The sequence below is a fragment of the Babylonia areolata genome, chromosome 5 (genome assembly GCF_041734735.1).
Source record: "Babylonia areolata isolate BAREFJ2019XMU chromosome 5, ASM4173473v1, whole genome shotgun sequence".
Taxonomy (NCBI): domain Eukaryota; kingdom Metazoa; phylum Mollusca; class Gastropoda; order Neogastropoda; family Buccinidae; genus Babylonia; species Babylonia areolata.
In genome coordinates this window covers 2,308,264-2,328,616 of record NC_134880.1, presented here as the reverse complement: position 1 = coordinate 2,328,616, position 20,353 = coordinate 2,308,264, and the positions used below count along the sequence as shown (strand labels likewise).

The window sequence follows — 20,353 nt, the reverse complement described above, 5'->3', positions numbered from 1 at the left end:
CATATCTGTGAAACTGCATGTTTGCTGCATATCTGTTATGCATGTGTGGGTGTATGTGTGAATGTGTGTCTTCATGTTTTACATTTATTTGCTTATTTATCATCATTGTTGTCTTTTTTTGTCTTTTTTCTATTACTACCTTTTTTTTTATATTATAATCATTATTTATTTATTTATTTATTCATGTACGCTTATTGTTGACTTCATCAAGTTTTTGCGCCTTATACATATTATTAGTAGTGGTAGTAGTTTTTTAAGTTTATCTACTGTTATTTATTCACCTTTTTTTCTTTTTCTTTTTTTCTTTTTTTCTTCTTTTTTTTTTCTTTTTCTTTTTTTCAAGGCCTGACTAAGCGCGTTGGGTTACGCTGCTGGTCAGGCATCTGCTTCGCAGATGTGGTGTAGCGTATATGGATTTGTCCGAACGCAGTGACACCTCCTTGAGCTACTGAAACTGAAACTGGCGGTGTATCCACTGTTGTCTATGCCGGGGCTCCGACTCAGCACGGTCATCGCCACGGTAGGAAGGCGGGCCTTCCGCCGTTTTAACCTTCCCCAACCGATGTCAGTGCCCATTCACACCTGGGTGGAGTGTTGAAAATCGGAGTACAGTGCCTTTCTTAAAAACCCTGCAACACCATGCGGAAACGGAGCTTCGAACCCTGATCACCGGTGAACACTGGCACTGTGTGTGACTGGTCAAAGTCCACTTGAATGCCTGGTGCCAACGGCTTCACGGCACGGCTCTACTGCCATTTGTAGCTTTCTTTACTGAATCCACCAGGGGATCAACACTCTTAGGCGGGAGGCGAAAATGTGTGCATCCTCACATGGATTGGAACTCGCTATACCTTCTAAATGCAAGCATATTGGCACCTCCGCAGTTACTTTGCACACAAATTCAGATACAGACTATAGAAAAGGCTTTTTGGCTGCTTCCTTTCAGTCGGTTGCGCATGCGTGCTGAGACAGAGCGGAAGCCATTTTAGTTAGAAGGTGCTTGTAACCTTGTTTCCGAAGGCGGAGCGAAGAAATCAACAAGAACGATGTGGCTGAACATAAGTCTTTTAACGCTATGCCTTATTTATTTTGCGCGTAAGTATTATAATGGGTATAACTTTTATGATCAGTGTTCGTTTTGTAGATTCAAGTTATGTGCTTTGCATCCAGGCCAGTACTGTGGTGGACTCGAGAGACTGGCTGTACGTAATACCAATAGACAATGGTGGACTGGGATCAGCCCACACAAAACAGACATACTCACGAACAAAGCCAGTATAACTTGTGTATCAGCGGGATGCAACAAATAAAAAGATTTATAGGAATGGTGCAGGTGGGAACTAACATCAGATTGGGGTATTCACTTGGTAATGAAGGGCGTTTGTTTACGATTCTTTTTCCAAAAGCTGATTTACTTAGACAAAGTTGGAGAAGACGTCAAGTTTATTTCGACAGACTGAGGGAAGCATCAAATACTGTCCATAAATCTCTATCGTTACTTGCTGACTTTATATGTATGTATTTTTATATCCATGGCTCATTTTAAAAGAGTATTACAATTGTCGAATTGATAAATCATTTCGAAGTTGTTGGCATGGGATTATGAATCATGACCAGTCATCATCATATGCTGATGTCATTCACAATTTGGCATTGTAGTCACAAGTATTCCCATGGAAGGAAATGTGTAACACATAACGTCAGTCACAGTCGTCATTTTCACTGTTTTGCCATATCTTGACTGTTGGCAGTGTTGCAGTTGAACAGGAACAGAGGAAGAGAACACGATAAAAACTTATAAATGCATACAGGTTTCTTTTTTCCCTTTAGTTTAAACATCTTTTCCACGTCTTGTTACTTTGCATTAATTTGGAACATTCTTAAAATCATTACTTGTCAGATAATAATAATAATATATATATATATATAAGTGGAGTGATGGCCAAGAGGTAACACGTCCACCTAGGAAGCGAGAGAATCAGAGCACACTGGTTTGAATCATGGTTCAGCCCCCTCCACTTGACCTTGGGTGGTGGTCTGGATGTTAGTCATTCAGATGAGACGATAAACCGAAGTCCCGTGCGCAGCATGCGCTTAGCACACGTAAAAGAACACACGGCAAGAGAATGGTTGTTCCTGGCAAATTTCTGTTGAAAAATCCATTTTGATAGGAAAAGCAAATAAAACTGCATACAGGAAAAAAAACTTTAAATGGGAGGCGCTGTAGTGTAGCGACGCACTCTCCCTGGAGAGAGCAGCCCAGATTTCATACAGAGAAATCTGTTGTGATAAAAAGAAGTACAATTGCATTTTGTGCCGATGCTGTAAGAGTATACATATGACACTATTGACAGTCTGAGTCATATGTGATATTCTCTGTGTTCCACCTTCTGTCGGCATACTCTTTCCTTTCATTAGTTTCAAACTTTCAGAGTCAAACCATCTGGAAAAACCTTTCATTTAATATCAGGCATTCGACTTTCACTGCCTGTTTCAAATCTTATTTGAAAACCTAACTATTTGAACAGTATTGATCTCCATAGTTCGAAACAAAAACAATGAATGTTTAGTGTGTATGTGAGATTCTGTTTGTGGTGTGAGTGTACATGTTTAAAATGTAAACGAGTTGGATGAAAGGTGTCTTGGTACAAATCTGTAGCTTGTATGTGATACTTAATTTTTATCATTTATGACTTTGCAGATGTAATATGAGTGTTTGTGTGTGTGTTATTTAAACTGTGTATTTGCTTCCAGTTCATTTTCATAGAAAGTACTGAATGATTGTAGCACTTATTGTCACTTGTGAAATAGCTTTGTAATTTCATCTTTGGGTGGTTCTCCCAAGATAGAGAGTGCATTGCCATAGTGCTGCACCACGATTTTTTTCTGCCTGCAGGTGTATTTCTTTTTTCTATCATATCAAAGTTGATTTTTCTGCAGAATTTGGCCAGGACAACCCTTTTCATGCCGTTGTTGTTGTTTTTTGTTTTTTTTGTTGTTGTTTTTTTTTTTTTGGGGGGGGGGGGGGGGGTGTTTTTTTTTAGGTGCGCTTAGTGCATACTACACACAGGACCTCAGTTTATTGTCTGATCAGAATGACAAGCGTCTAGACCACCACTTAAGTTCACTGGAGGAGATGACTATACTGGCAAGTGTGGGATTCAATCCCATGCATTCTGACTTGCTTTCTGAGTGGACCTTTACCCCCCCCCACCCATCCATGGGGATGCCGGGAGGGAGGGGGTCTTTCAGTATTAATTGCTTCCCCGCCATCTTGAAATCCTGTGCCGGAAATTTTTCTCTCTTCTATCTTTGTTTCTGCCTTTTTCTTCCTTCACTGTTGTCTACCTTTTTCTGCCAGTCCCAGTCCATTCCCCTTTCTTTTTTCAAGCAAACCTTGACACATTTTTTTCTCTTTTCCGCTGTCTGTGATGTACTATCTGTGCTGTTTTGCTCTGGCAATTAGGCAGTGAGATTGTAAACACTTGGATGGGCACTAGCTGCCCATTCTGCAGTGTTATTTGCCTATATGGTCTTTTTATGTATTTTTTGTTTGGCTTTGAAGTATTGTTTTTCCTTTTCATGATTTTTTGTCATCTTAGGATGATAAATTAAGCGGAATGGCTGGCGTTCTCAGCATGGCCTTGTCATATTTGCCCTAAAGAACTAAATGGTTGGGATACTGTGTCCTGAACTGTATTTTGTGGGTTTGTTTTAATGTTTTTTGTAGGTGTGACAGTTTTGGGTTGACGCAGTTGAGCATTTGTATGGTTTGACAGTCCTGGTATGGCCCTGTGCGGTCGGCTGGACTATAACCATAAGCAACAAGAACAAGATGGACCATCACATAACACAACTACACATGTGTTCAGTATTATTGTTGATCGTTACGTTGTGGATAGGCAAGAATCTTAGTTCTTAATTAACTTAATGATGGTTGAGAAACTCTGGCTGTATCTGTAATTTTAAATTTAATGAAATATTTGATAAGATATTCATATTGCCTGATAATGTACATTGTTTTCAAAGCAAAAATATACCAATAAGTGTAGACTTAGTTTCTGTTGTTTCTTTCCATGTTAGTATTGAGCTCCAGAATTTACACAGTATCATATCAACACATACAGCTCCCAAGTCATACCTGCAGTATACACGGGTACCTGAACTAATAATGATAATGATAATAATATGCAGGCTTATATAGCGCAGTACCCCCATCTCAGATGGGGCTCACCGTGCTTTACAATAAAATATACAAATTAAAGACTAAATGACATAAGATAACTACAAAGTTAACACAGTTTCACATGACATTGGCTAAAATATACATAAAAATGTAAGACTAAGTGACATAAAAATATGTTAATCAACACAGGCACCATCACAGTCTGAAATCACATGGGCCCAAATCACAGCAAAACAAAGCACATTACATTCAGATTCACCACAGTCAAAAACACTGAGAAACCAGGCATCACAAGAAACACATCTAAACCATCACAAATGTATAAAATAAATCAACACAAAGAACACATCCAGCAATAAGATCACAGCAAGCATGTCGCATTATGCAGATGGAAAAAGTTTCATTGAGAAAAGTACAGTTTCAAAAGACATGTTTTGACTGAATTGAATGCTCTCTTGAATGCTGGTGTTAGGTGTAATGAAGGTGTGAGGGGAGTGAATTCCACTGTTTTGGTGCAACAAAGAAAAGGAACATTCTCATGACTTTTTGATGAATCTTTGGAAAAGACAGTGTGCGCTTGTCATCTGAAGAACGGAGTTGGCTGTATGGTGAATAGACAGCAAGCAGATCCGAAAGATGGGACAAGAATCAGTGAAGAAATTGTGAAAGAGGACTGAGAGTTTGTATTGTATTCATGCTTGAATGGGGAGCCAGTGAAGGGAAGCGAGTAGGTTAGTGATGTGTTGATGTTTCTTAGCTTTGAGAGTGAGTCATGCTGCAGAGTTTTGAACTTTTTGAAGTTTGTCAACACAGTGTTTGGGGCAGCCAGCAAGAACTATGGCTAAAGGCTGTATGTACTTCTCATATAAATTTATGAATTCAAAATTTCCTATTCAGTTAACATAAGCTGTGGGCATAGACAGATATAAATTAGCATCTCATTATGTCTCAAATATGTGTAAAGCTAAACTAGTAAAAGTTGAGGTATCAGTTATTATGGGTTGTTCTTTAGGTGAGCTGGTCGGGTTTGGTTGTTTTTTTTTCACTCATGACTTGACTCTGTGAGTGACCAGTCCAGAGGTTCCATGTGACTGTGAGCCACCCAAAACATCACCAGACAGTGTGACAAAAACTTTAATAACAATGGTGTGAAAGTGATACTGTTAGCTCCATTGTAAACCATACACAGCTTTGTTTGCAGTTGGGTGACTGTGAAGCGCTGACCTGTTTCAGATGCACAAAGTGTGCAGATTGAGCCTTTCCAGTCCGTGTTTTCCGTGGTGGAGGGTTCCAGCTTGCAAGTGAACTGCACCAGCACCAGTTCAGTGACATGGAGTGCAGAGCCCCCACAAGCTATGCCAGACAATGCAGTGAAAGGAAGTGTGCACAATGGAGACAACAACATCAACACTCTCATCCTTACCAACGTAAACAAAAGCAATGAAGGCACTTTTCGCTGCATGAATCCCACTGCCAATGATCAGATGGCCTTTCAACTCAAAGTCTTTAATGGTGAGTTATTAATCTAGAAAATGTTCAAATCTGAGCGGTCTGGTGACAAGCAGATGACTCTTAGCAGTGTGTCGGCATTCTTTTTGTTTTACATCTTTTATTTTTAATCAGTAAGAATCATGTGAGCCATGAACTTGATGAAGGCAATGCCTCTGCTATTTTGTTTATTTTATATCTATCGATTATTTCCAAAAATGGCTTCAAGGAATCTTGCCTCTGGATCCTCCAGGTCCCCACTCTTTTTCAAAATATTTTGGAAATCCTCTCCAGTAACACTCCAATATTTTGTTGTCTTTCTTGCTGCTTCTGTTATCAGAGCAATAAATATATAATGGTGCCATATTAACCAAACATCTTCACCAAGTTGTGAATTGGCCTTCCCGCAGTGTCTACACACAGCCCCACCTTTGAGTACAAAGTGGACACCACATTGGAGTGCAAGGTGAATGATGCCAGCGGCTTGACCTTCACCTACAGCTGGAAGAAGGGAGACACGCCCGTTGAAGATATTGCAGTGGAAGGCAAACAAGCCTTCATCAGCCACAGCAATGGGACTCTGGAAATCATCCATCCAGGTCAGCTATCAGTATGGGATAGAGTACTCTATGTGTGTGTGTGTGTGTGTGTGTGTGTGCGCGCGACAGTACTGTGTAATTATTTGTACATGAATGTATATATCCCTTCAAAATCCAGGAAATTGTGATTTGATTACACATACTTAACCATGACCCACTAGTGCCTATTTATTTTACTAAATCTCCATGAAAACCATTCAGAACTAAGCAATCAGCAAATCGATTTGCGACCACACAAATACAAAATACCGGTTTCCTTTTTTTGTCTTTGGAGGAAATAAAATCCCTGCATTGACTTCACTCTGCAAAACTTGTTTTGGAGCTGTTGCTTGGTTGTTGTTTGTTTTTTGTTGTTGTTGTTGTTTTTTGTTGTTGTTTTTTTCAAAATAAAATAAAAACAAGCCAAGGGAGATCATTCATGATGCCCTCCTCTTGGAACATGTGCAAAGCAGCATTTTCAGTTGGTAGTTTTCTTCGTGATAGGCAATGCTCAAAAGAGAAGAATACCAGAGAAAGAAAACAAAAAAATAATTCAGCATTCGGTGGTAGTGTATGCTTACTTGACACAGCCATTTGCTGAGAGATAACAATGTGGGGAGAGCAAGACTACATTTGGCATTGCCACCACTTTTATTGAAAATGAGTTAATCTAATGCATGTATCTTTTTTTTATGAAAGTTTTAAGAAAAATTTGTAAAGGTACAAAAGCCCAGCTGTATTCTGTTAGCTTACAATTCCAGGTACATGTTTATATTTTTGCAGATAAGGTTTTGTTTGCTTTAAAAACCGCTTTGAAGTTGAAATCTCCTTGAGTGTGTGTGATTATTATTAAGTATTGTATGTGTTGTGCAGCTCGCCGCTTTGCTGGTCTTTACACATGCACTGCAGAGTACAAGGTGGATCAAGAGACGCATGCAATCAACATTGATGTGCCCTATTATGGTGCGTACTGTGCCTTGTGTATATGTAACCTTTATGAAAGGCATATCATCCACATCATTGTGGTCTGTTTTGGTCGGTACTAAAGGAAAGATATATATATGTTATCCACATCATTGTGGCCTGTTTTGGTCGGTACTTAAGGAAAGATGTATGTTATCCACATCATTGTGGTCTGTTTTGGTCGGTACTTAAGGAAAGATATATATATGTTATCCACATCATTGTGGTCTGTTTTGATCGGTACTTAAGGAAAGATATATATGTTATCCACATCATTGTGGTCTGTTTTGGTCGGTACTGAAGGAAAGATATATATATGTTATCCACATCATTGTGGTCTGTTTTGGTCGGTACTTAAGGAAAGGTATATATGTTATCCACATCATTGTGGTCTGTTTTGGTCAGTACTTAAGGAAAGATATATATGTTATCCACATCATTGTGGTCTGTTTTGGTCGGTACTTAAGGAAGGATATACATGTTATCCACATCATTGTGGCCTGTTTTGGTCGGTACTTTAAGAAAGGCATGTCAGTGACATCAGTTTGCCTTGTTTTAGTGAGTACTTTTTGCAAGACCATCAGGTTTCATCTGTTTATCCACACTGAGATATGGTTCCAAGATGTATGACACTGGCATGTGATATGAATGTTGAGGTGTTCCAAGTCTCTGTTTATGATGTGGCTAGCTGCCATGTGTAATGGTGGTGGGACACTGCTGTGTTGCAGCCACACCCAAAGTGCTGCCCTTCGACAAATCCAAGAACCTTGTGCAGGAAGAAGTCCTGGTGGTCAAATGTCAGGTTCTGGGCTACCCCAAGCCCATGATCTCCTGGATGAAGGGCAACACCATTATCCAGGTATGCAGGGTTTCATATGAAAATTCTAAAGCTTAGGACGTATCCGTCAGCCAGTCAAATCCACTTAATGTCCTCATGAAAATACAAGGAAAGTTGGCTTGTGGGCGACAAAATAGCATGATGTAGTGTAACATTAAAATAATGTTTTACATTCATGGAATTGTAAAAGCATAGCACGCTGAAAACGTAAGAAATATAAGTCATAAAACCACAAATCAGTTCTTTCTCTCTTACAAACTCTCCAACTTTCTCTTCCCCCACACCAGTTGCACTCTGCCCTGCCCCCCACACCCTCCACACTCCCTACCTCTCTTTTAATCATCCCACGCAGGGCCTCATTCCTCACCATCTATTGCAACTCCCACTAGTACTCTTCACAGCCTTTTTGAAATCCTAACAACATGGTGTGCCTGTACGCTGCCTTGTCACTCCTCAAGACTAGCCTGAACAGCAAAGTGTCATATGCAGACTTGGTCAGCAGAATGGAGTTGTCCTTGCTGTACAGCATAAAGAGAGTGGAGAGAGTACGCAGCCCTGTGGAGCTCTGGTGTTGGTAATCAAGCATGCAGCAGGGCTCGTCCAGTGCAAAGCCAGTGCATTCTCTGGGTCAGGAAACTGAATAAGCAGCTGATGAAAGGGTTAATGTTCATGGCCAACAGCTTGTTGATATGGGGTGGGGTTGGATGGCTTTAAAAGTGCTGCAAAATGCCCAACATAAAAGAAAGGCTTTTATAGGTGCTCATAGTCCTTACGTAGGATGGTCAGGATCCGCGCCATCAGTACTGGGTTGCAGCCTTATGCTCACAAGTGGATCCTGGTACTTTGCTTACTGAGAACTCAGCCACGGAGCGCTGCTGCTCCTGGATGAAATGGCAATTGAACCTGGTGAAGAACTTGTTCACAGCAAGCTTGGCCTTCTCTGAGATCTGGAGTGGGGCCTTCTGTTGCTTGAGGCCAGTGATGATCTCAATGTTCTTCCAGTACTGCCTGGTGTTGCCCTCCCTGATGTTGTTATCCAGCCTGTTTATGGAGCAGCATTTCTCCTCCTGCATCTTTCTGGTCAGCTGTTGCTGCACTGACCTCACCTCATTGCTGTCTCCTTTCATAAATGCCTCTCTCTTCTGGTCAGGAGCCTCTTCAGCCCTGAGGTGACCCAAGGCTTGTCATTTTGGAAGACCCTGGAGGACTTTGTTGCAAGGACAGAATCTGTGCAGAAGGTGATGTAAGACAAGATTATGTCAGCAGTCATGTGAAGACTGGGATCAGCGAAGTCCATGCACTTGAAAACAGCCACTTAATGCGTTAGCTGAGTCACATGTCCACACCTTCCTCATCTAACTGCTGGCTTCTCTTGCTTCAGCTGCTAAATTGTATGCCAGCATCAGGTGCACCATGTTGTCGAGAGAGTGGCCAAGGCCAGGCATCTGGCATGAGCTGTAGGCACCAGAGATGTTCCCGTAGCAGAGGTCACTGGTGGTGCTCTTGCGGGCTAGGCACATGACATTCAGCGTGAAGTGAGTGAGCATACAGTTTAGTCAGCATTGGGTGAAGTCTCCCAGAACAAAGCAAAGGAGAGTCTGGGAACTGAGACATCAGCTTGTGGACAACCTCCACCACTTTGGAGCTGGCAACCTTGATGTCTGCTTTGGGCTGGTTGTACGCAAGCGTGACGAACAGCTGGCTGAAATCTATGGGCAGGTTAGAGAGCAACAGTCAGTGATTCAATGTTCTTAGAACAAAAGTGTCCCTTGAGAACAAAACTGTTCCGTGACAGTGATTACCTTGCACCACATGTCGCTGAAAAAAATGCAGACTCCGTTACTGTCCAATGAAGTTGTACCACAATGTAGCCAGCAAAACTGGGGTCACCATCACCCTTTGTGAGCCAGGACTTGGCAAGACACAACAGGTTAGTATCTCTGTACTTGTGCTGGTACTTCATGCTTGCCATGCACTTGTCCATCTTGTTTCTGACAGACTGTACGTTCCCAAGTACAGTGCTGGGTAGAGGCAGTCAAAATCTTTGCTGATGAGCACAAAGCACCCCGCCAGATCATTGGCCTCTCTATCTTGGTCATAATTTGAGCAGTCCATTTGTTAAAAAGTCAAGCGCACCCATGTTGACTGCATGGGCGTGACCCAGATCTAACAGCTGTTAACACCTGTACTGTACCATGACTAGGCGAATGATAGAAAAATATAGAAAAAGATAGAAGCTTCAAAACAAAACTGACCTGTAAAAATGTCTGTCGGATTAAACTACATTAGTCCACATTTCACTCCATCGGGATCGACTTTCCACTAAACCACAATCTAGCAAGATCTGATGACTGTCCACAGCTGTACTGTATCTAGGCTAGAGGGTTTCAAAACAAAACTGACATGTAAAAAATATAAATTTGGATATTACCACAGTAGTCCACCATTCGCTCCATCCGGATACTTTTTCCACTAAACTACACAGTCATATCTAATGGCTGAGTTCTATGATGACTAGGTGAATGATTTAGAAAAGATGGCGACTTCAAAACACAAAACTGACATACATTGTAAAAAATGTCTGTCAAATAATACCACAACAGTCCACCATTCACTCCATCCAGATACACATTCCAGTTGAATATAATTGTCTACATACGGCACACATTTTCAGCACAAAACTAAAATTAGAGAACTGTTATGAACAGACACTCAGCGTTGACCCACAAGTAACAACTTGAGTTGCATCCCCTTTATATCATAGTTCAAAGGGAAATCAATGGGACACTTATAGGACAAACTGTCTGCATGCTTACATTTTAAATAGTTAACAGAACCTCATTTTAGTGGTTTGAAAAGTCAATATGGACTGGACTTTATTTTTGCAATCTAGACTGCTTTGCTCAGGTAAAAACTCTTTGTCCTGATGTGTCTCTCTTTGTATTGGTGTGTGACAATAGTGAAGTCTTAATGTATTTAAATTCTAGATTGCAAGGACACACACTGCCCTGGCAACAACTTGAGTTTTGTCTTTGGTGGCATGGTTGTGGAAATAAAACATCAGCAGTCAGTGTGTTGGGCAGGATGTTGCTGTCTCAGTGCCAGAGTAAGCACTGTCTGAATGGACGATTAGCTGCATACATACTGGCTTGAAAAGGAAAAGTATCCAAGTTACAGGATGGTTTTTCTTCTTTTTCTGTCATGCAGTCTGAGTAGTGGATGAAAAGCTGGAATATTTTACTGCAGTTTTTGTCTTCTTTGAAACGTTGCAGAAGGCCAGTTTGAAAACATTGAAGAAGATAGATATTTTGCAGTCAGTTGATCTTATTGCAGTCTTTGTTCCCTTTCAACAGGCAGTTTTGCTGAAAGTTTTTGCTGTCTTGTCTTATTTGTTAAATTTTAGCTTTCACTTTCAGATTGATTTTTTGTTGTTTCTACATCAATTCTGAGTGAAGAAAGACAGCAGAGCATGCACCAACATTTCTCAGCAGCTTCAAAATAATTAAACAGTTATGGAAGTTTGGATGACTGATAGATGAACATTATCCACAGAGTTTGACAGTGAAGAATGATTTTGTGGCATGAATAAAAGTATTTGATGCTTTGTTTTAAGGGGTTATTTTTCTTCACTTATGTGAACATCGTGAAAGTTAAAATGGCAAATGATGACTGCGCGCTGTGTGTAAAATCATGCATATACTGAAATACAGAAACTTTAGTGGAGTAAGCAAATTTGAACACTAAATGTTCTCTGTATATGAAAATCCATGTTTCCATTATCAATAATAATAGAAGCAGATTTCAGGATTTTGAGCAGCCATTTTGACCCTTGATTTTTTAATTGGTTCTGTGTTTGAATTAGCCGGTTGGAGATAAATCTCACTACAAGCTGGCTCCTGCTGATACCTATGATGGGAAGAGCATTGACAATGCCCAACTGTCTATAAATAAAGTGGACTTTGACGATGCTGGCGAGTACAAGTGTGTCGCTCGCCAAAGAAGGTGGCCTGCCTTCAACTCCACTCAAGTCATCCTGGTCCGTGTGAAAGGTAAGCTCATTTAGTACAGGCAGGGTTTCATTATGATCCACCTCATCCCATCCAGGGCAGTGTATCACAGAGTTGAACCATGGCATAATCCACCTGAGGATGTATCACAGGTTTCCACCATAATCCACATCATCCTAATGGGACAGTGAATAACAGGGTTCAACTATAATCCACCTTATCCTGTTTGGGAATATATCACAGTTCCACCTTAATCCATCTCAACCTGTCAGGGGATGTATCGCATTTTCACCATAATCCACCTGAGGATGTATCACAGGATTCCTTTATAATCAATCTCATCCTATCTGGGGATGTTTCACAGGGTTCCACCATAACCTCATCCAATTTAGGGCAGTGTATCACATGGTTCCATCATAATCCACCTCATCCCGTTTGGGGATTTATCACATTTCCACCTAAATCCACCTCATCTTCTGGTGCAGTGTATCACAGGGTTCCACCATAATCCATCTCATCCTATCTGGGGCAGTGTACCACAAGGTTCCACCATAATGCATCTCATCCTATCAGGGGCAGTGTATCACAGGGTTCCACCATAATCCATCATCCGATCTGGGGCAGTATACCACAGGGTTCCACCATAATCCATCATCCTATCTGGGGCAGTGTACCGCAGGGTTCCACCATAATCCATCATCCTATCTGGGGCAGGGTTCCACCATAATCCATCTCATCCTATCTGGGGCAGTGTACCACAGGGTTCCACCATAATCCATCTCATCCTATTTGGGGCAGGGTTCCACCATAATCCATCATCCTATCTGGGGCAGTGTATCACAGGGTTCCACCATAATCCATCTCATCCTATCTGGGGCAGTGTATCACAGGGTTCCACCATAATCCATCTCATCCTATCAGGGGATGTATCATGATTCCACCTTATCCTGTCTGGGGATATAACACAGGGTTCCACTATAATCTACTTGAGGATGTATCACAGGATTTCTTGATAATCATCATCATCCTATCTGGAGATATTTCAGTTTCACCATAATCAACATGAAGATGTACACAGGGTTCCATCATAATCCACCTTATCTCCTGGGCAGTCCTATCAGATATTGTTTCACTACTCTCAGCAATGAGAATGCCTGTCTTGAAGCCCAGTAATGGGTTGGCACATCTACACACAAGCAGTCAGAAAACCCAGTTGACTGCAGACTGGGTGTTATCATGGTTATCCAGTGGTCATGGTTGCAAAGTGCTGTCAGGCTTTCAAATTCAACCCAAGTGTTTTATTTGTAGTGCGATGTTCTCATGGTTACAGAACACTGTTAAGATTACAGAGTGTAGTGGTTACAGATAGTTGTTAGTCATGGCCACATCCATTGTCATGGTAATAGGCATATTGTGAAGTGATGGCCTATGTGGAGTGATGGCCTGGAGGTAACGAGTCCACCTAGGAAGCGAGGGAATCTGAGCGCGCTAGTTCGAATCACGGCTCAGCCGCCGATATTTTCTACCCCTTCACTAAACCTTGAGTGGTGGTCTGGATGCTAGTCATTCAGATGAGACAATAAACAGAGGTCCCGTATGCAGCATGCACATAGCACTTGAAAAGAACCCATGGCAACAAAAGGGTTGTTCCTGGCAAAATCCTGTAGGAAAATCCACTTGATAGGAAAAACAAAACTGCACGCCGGAAAAAATACAAAAAAATGGGTGGCGCTGTAGTGTAGCGACGCACTCTCCCTGGGGAGAGCAGCCCGAATTTCACACAGAGAAATCTGTTGTGATAAAATGAAATACATATATGTATTTGTATATATACAAATTGTGGTGGTACTGTACAAGGGTCAGTGTGATGGTGATAAAGACTGAGATATTGTTGTGTCAACAGACAAACTGGCAGCGCTGTGGCCTTTCCTGGGTATTGTGGCAGAGGTGGTGATTCTCTGCACCATTATCTTCGTCTATGAGAAGAAACGCAACAAGGACGCTATGATGGAGGATGAGGAGGAGGATCAGAATGGGTGAGTGGGATGGTTGTTTTCACATGTAGAGAATGGGTAAGGGGTACATTCATTATCACCTGTAGAGAATGGGTTAGGGGCACAGTCATATTACTGAAGAGAATGGTTATGTGGTATAGTCGTTCTCACCTGCAGAGAATGGATAAGGTTTACCGTCATTTTCATCTGTAATAGAATGGGTAAGTGATACAGTTGTTTAACAATAACACTTTTAACAGTCAGAAACAGTCAGTGGTACATTCGTTTTCACCTGTAGAGAATGGATAAGTGGTACAGTCGTTTTCACCTGTTATAGGCAGAATTGGTAAGCAGTACAGTCATTTTCACCAGTGAGAATGGGTAAGTGGTACAGTCGTTTTCACTTGTTATAGGCAGATTGGGTAAGTGGTGCAGTCGTTTTCACTTGTTATAGGCAGAATTGGTAAGCAGTACAGTCATTTTCACCTGCAGAGAATGGGTAAGTGGTACAGTCGTTTTCACCTGTTATAGGCAGAATTGGTAAGCAGTACAGTCATTTTCACCTGTAGAGAATGGGTAAGTGGTACAGTCGTTTTCACCTGTTATAGGCAGAATTGGTAAGCAGTACAGTCATTTTGGGTAAGTGGTATAGTCGTTTTCACTTGTTATAGGCAGAATTGGTAAGCAGTACAGTCATTTTCACCAGTGAGAATGGGTACGTTGTACAGTTGTTTTTACCAGTCGAGAATGGGTAAGTGGCACAGTCGTTTTCACCTGTAGAGAATGGGTAAGGTCACATATGTTTACTGTAGAGAATGGAAAACTGGTACAGTCATTTTCAGCAGCAGAGAATAGATAAGGTTTACAGTCATTTTTATCTGTAATAGAATGGGTAAGTGATACAGTTGTTCCAACACCTTTAATGGTCAGAAAGGGTCAGTGGTACATTTGTCTTCACCTGTAGATAATGGGTAAGCAGTACAGTCATTTTCACCTGTAGAGAACGGGTAGATAGTACAGTTCAAGGAATGTTTGGGCCTCCCCCTTCAAGGAGTGCGTTACAGGTAAGTGTTGAGTGACATGTATAATTCAGAACTATACACAGTGACATAGCATTTTTTGATATGATGTCTGCTTTAGAAAGTGTACATAGAGAGACTGCAGTAAAGTGGTGTGTGATGTCTGTTTCAGAGCCACACATGATAAGAAATCAGACAGTGTGCGCCACAGGGGCAACACCAACAACCCACGAGCCTGAGCTGCCATCTGATTTTCCCCATCTTTCTCACTTTCCCTCTTAATCTGTATCTGTCCCTCTGTTGTCTGAATTTCTTTTTCTGTGTCTCTGTCTCTCCATCTGTCTGCCTTCTGAATTTCTCATTCTGCCTCTCTTCCCCTCTTTTTCTGTGTGTCAGTCTCTCCCTCTGTCTGCCATTTGAATTTCTCATTCTGCCTGCTCTACCTCCATTGTTGTTCTCTCTCTCTCTCTGTCTCTCTGTCTCTCTCTCTCTCTCTCTCTCTCTCTCTCTCTCTCTCGTCAGGTCTGTAGTTTCCTATTCACCCTGCTCCACCTGACTTTCTGTGTCTTGCTTCCTTTTTCTTCATCACTCTATTTCTCTGTCCAGCTGTCCTGTCTCTTTCTCTACTCAGTTCCTCTGTCACTCACTCTCACGGTTTTTCAAACCCTGCATCTGTCTTTGTTACTGTCTGAGCGCTTTTAATGTCCTTGGACCTTAGTCATGTGATAGACATGTAACTCTAATATTTCCCCTGCTCTTTATTTGGCAGTGCTGGTTATATTTATCCAGTTTTGTTTTGTTTACATTTTCCCAGGATTAGCTTTTGTCTAGGTTTCTGTTTCCCTTTGTGAATACCATGTCTTCTATATGCTGTGTGGTATATATCACAAATATTTTTAATAGTGTGGATTGTTGTTGTCTACTTATCTATCCACTGAAAATGTGTAGTATATATATCTTATCATCCTGGATAACGCGCATCCTGAATAGCATTGATTGTAGAAACAAAATTCTTTTTTTTTTCCTATCCTCTGTGTAAAGTGTGGTGTGGACATTGAATTCATCAACCATCAGTTGTAAGCAGATGAACTTGCCATGATACTCGAGCTTGAACAGATTTTCAACAGTCATCATTACAGTTGTAAGCAGATGAACATGTCATAGTATTATAGTGTGTTTTTCACTGTTCTTTTTATGTCATTATTATGAATGCACTATGCACTGTCCACAAAAAAGGCGCTTTCCCCTGGTCCCCATCCGTCCTCTCTTCCCTGTGTGTGTGTGTGTGTTTGACACACCATCTCTTCTACTTATCTCTTATGTGTGACACACCGTCCCTTCTTCTCTTTTTCTCTGTGTGACATACTATTTCTTCTTCTCTTTTCCTCTGTGAGACATGTCATCTCTTCTGCTTCTCTCTTTCCTCTCTCTGACTCACCATCTCTTCTGCTTGTCTTTCCTGTGTGTGACACTGTCTTTTCTACTTTAGTCTTCCCTGAAGGTGACACACTGTTCTCTTCTACTGGTCTCTTTATATGTGTGTACATCGTCCCTTCTACTTCTGTCATTTCTCAGTATAACACACAATCTCTTCCACTGTTCTGTGTGTGACACACCATCTCTTCCTCTTCTGTCTTTGTGTGACTCCCAGTCTCTACTTTGTTTTTTTCCCTTCCCTATGTGCAACACTCTCCTCAACGAACATACATGATATAGCTTTCCTTTTACAGAATATGGGGGCCTTCCCATTGACAGAATGTGGGGAACCCCTGTTAGGAATGTGGAGGCATGGTCTCCCCTGTTAGGAATGTGGGAAATATTTCCCTTCAAGGAATTTGGGGGCCTTCCCCTCCAAGGAATGTGGGGACCTTTGCCTTCAAAGAATGTGAGGAACGGTCTCCTCCAAGGAATATTGGAAACTTTTCCTTTCAAGTAATGTGGACAAACTTCCCCTGTAAGTATTGTAGGTAATCCTCCCCATCAAGGAATGTGGGGAACTTTTTCCTTCTTGAAATGTGGGCAACTTCCCCCTAAAAGGAATACAGGGACCTTCCTTTGTGGGGAATGAGGGGCCTGCCTCTGAAAGGAACATGGGATATGCCTCCATCCTGCACACCCCCAAACCCCCCCCCCCACTCCCCTGCTCCCACCCCCACCCCCCCACCCCCAAACAAAGGAATGTGGACCTTGTTCAGTAAGGGATCCTGGGGCATCCTGTGAAATTTGTAGTCGTCTGTGCACCCTCCATACTGGATGTCTCTCCTCCTTGCCCTCGGATGTCAGCACATTTAGCTTGTGTTCCATGTTGGTGTATTGTCACCAATTGGTCTATCTCATGTGGACACTTTCAAAACCAGTGTGGAGGAGAACAAATTCACAGTAATAGCTGACAACACAGTCTGAGTCTTTTATTGACTTCTTTCCTTCACCCCATTATGTCAAAAGGTATGGTCATTTCACACAAGAAATATTTTATTTTGGTATCATAAGTGTGCAAACGCAACTGTGCTTGTTATTAATTTTCTGCAGAATATGGCAGGGAAATGTGTTTGAAGGTGTGCGTTAATATGTGAACTAGTCAATGTGTGGAGTTTAGATTCTGTGAAGAAAGTGTGGGGGTCACTCCAGGGTTTATCTGCTTCGAGGAAGATGGGCATGTTCACAGGTTGGGGAATTGTCAGAAAGGCCTGCCATATAATAGTTTGGTTCTGCCATTCCCTTTGCCTGTCTTTTTACCCATTGCAGAGTTTTGTCCCAGTGTCGTCGTCATGAATTTTGTCAGAAAAAGGAACAGTTGAAATTTATTGTTGGTCTGTAAATAGTTAATCGGTTTCTATTAATCATCGGTTCAGATTCCCACCCCCCCACCACCGAGTCTGTTCCTTGGTTTTGATTCAACTGTGCAATTATCTCAGTATGTCAACTGACCTGGTGTGTGTTTTATTCAGAACTGCCGTGTGTTTTGTGTTTTTGAGCGTATGATGTATAGAGGGTTGTATGTACTATTTGGAGTATGTGCTGTTTCATGTTTTTTAGTGTATGATTTCTGGATGAGTGTGTTATATTAGATACAGGTGTGTTGTCTTTGTGTTACTCAGTGCTGACTATAAAGGATATGCTGATTATTTGGATGTTTGCATCTGGCTGTGTAACTGTGTGCGGGTTTTTCATGGTTTCCATGTGTTTTTGTTGTCCCAGAGTGTATGTTATGATGTACCCATTGCCATAGTGTTGCCATTGGTTTGGTGTGATTCATTTCAGTGTGTGTATTATCTTGTTTGTTTTTTGTGAGTTTTTTTTTTTCATTGATGTTCTTGTTTGTGACCATTGGTAAAGGTATTAACTGTTAATTGTCTTTTTTTTTTGGGGGGGGGGGGGGGGGGGGCATGAGATGAGAAGGTATTAATGGTTAATTGTCAGTTTTTTGGGGGGTGTGCATGAGATGAAAAGAAAGAAGAAAAATGAGGGTACAATACTTTCTGATCAAACATGATTTCTGGATCAGGAAAACTAATTTTGTCTGTATTCAGATCAGTAGAATTTTCCTTCAGATATTTCTTGGTCATTGCTGAGTTATATCACATCTGACAGATTTTTGTGTACAATTTAAATCGGAACAGAGAATCAAGGGAACAGTAAAAGAAATATGTAGATCTCAGATCTTTGTGACAGCATTTCAAGAACCATCGGATTTCTTTTGGATCAAAATGCTCTTTTCCTGTAGGCTCCAGCACAGTACACTCCTACACATACTAACATCAAGAATAAGGAAATTGTCCATGTTAACTTGAAACTCACCTGTTTCACGTTACCTAAAAGCCACACCCACAAAGATTAAAAATGTGACAGAATGAAAAAGCACTCAATATTAATAGTTTTCTTGTATTCTGATGATCAAAGAACAAATACAAACTTTGCCCACTTGCTGCTCCAAAATCAGATACTGGAAGTTGAAGTGATCATTCCAGGGCCTTAGTTAGTGGAGGGGTCAATTTCACCTATGTTCCAGCACAGGTATTTCTGGCAAAGAATTGAAAGGTCTTCCAGGCATGGATCTACTAAAGCAGATGCAATCCTCCACTGTTGACTGATTTAATACACTGAGCGGAAGTGGAAAGCAAGGCTTGGTAATCGTTTTTTTTTTTCAGTTGATGAAGACATGATAGTTGATACCTCCTAAAGCTAATTTTCTTTATCAAAACAGCAATGAACAAATAATTTTAACAGGGTTACACACCTCCCTCCACCACTACAACTGGGACTTGAATGATTGTCAGGGTTTGGGCCACTTGCATCCATGTATGTGTAATCTGTTGGTTATGTCGTATGTTATCGGACCATATGTCTTGTCATATGGGTGGGTGTGTTTGGGCTAGACTTTGTGAATAATCTGAATACTGTTGTTTGAATGCGTGTATTATATCGGTGGGTGTTTTTGATTAGCTAAATAAGTGTGTGACATGTTGAATACACTGAACGTAAGGCTTTTATGTTCAATTTGGCTTGGTACCTGTGTCAGTAGTATGACTTGATTGTTGGTTCTTGAATCGGTTGATCCTGTTTGCAGAAAATAGAAATGAACACAATGGCTTTTTACCCTCCTTAATCAAGTTAATGAAAAAACTTTTCAAAAGTACAACTTATGTGATTGTATATGCAATTCTTCACCTTGTTTATTATTAAAAGTAGAAACACAGGATGGTGTCAAAGTCTGATGTCATATGGGCGAGTCTGATGTTGCTTGTGTTTGAGACTTGTAACAAAACAGCTCGATAGGTTTTGATTTTGGTGCTGAGCCTGATGCCTTTGTTGTTCCACAGCCTGTTGTTGAGTCTGCCAAAGGGGGAGCTGACCTTGGCAATGCGCAGCGTCACTTCTGCATCAAGGGCTCTATTGCTGCATAGGGTGCTGCCCAGTTAGCAAAACTTGTCAAGTGACTTGATCTCTGTGTCATCGATCTTGATTGTAGGTGGGGGGGAGACACTGGCGTTCTGTGAGCTAGCTAGTTGGTACATGGACTCGGTCTTGCTGAGGCTGATAGTGAGGAGGTTGAGAACCTGTCTTTGGAGTTTCATCTCCTAGGAGGACTTCCTGCCAAGGATAAGAGCTCCCCCTGCCCTTTGGTCATTCTCTTCCGCCTTCACAGCCGTTGGGAAAGGTTTCCTCCTCCACCTGGTCCGTCGTTGGGAGACTTCACATGCGGCAGGTAGTACTGGGTTACATTATACCAGTAGCAAGGGCCCTGACCTGACCAAAAATGACACAAACATATGTCATTAA

The 20,353-nt window shown here is 41.4% G+C and overlaps 1 protein-coding gene across 1 annotated transcript; it reads left to right on the top strand.

Annotated features, from left to right (window-relative positions):
- Positions 1–939: 939 nt before the first annotated feature.
- Positions 940–19,770, top strand: LOC143281859 (basigin-like). The gene is made up of 8 exons (XM_076587111.1): positions 940–1,095; positions 5,420–5,698; positions 6,085–6,273; positions 7,126–7,215; positions 7,944–8,074; positions 11,916–12,102; positions 13,964–14,096; positions 15,246–19,770. The coding sequence occupies exons 1-8, from the start codon at positions 1,047–1,049 to the stop codon at positions 15,310–15,312; spliced, it is 1,125 nt and encodes a 374-aa protein (XP_076443226.1). The 5' UTR covers positions 940–1,046; the 3' UTR covers positions 15,313–19,770.
- Positions 19,771–20,353: the final 583 nt, after the last annotated feature.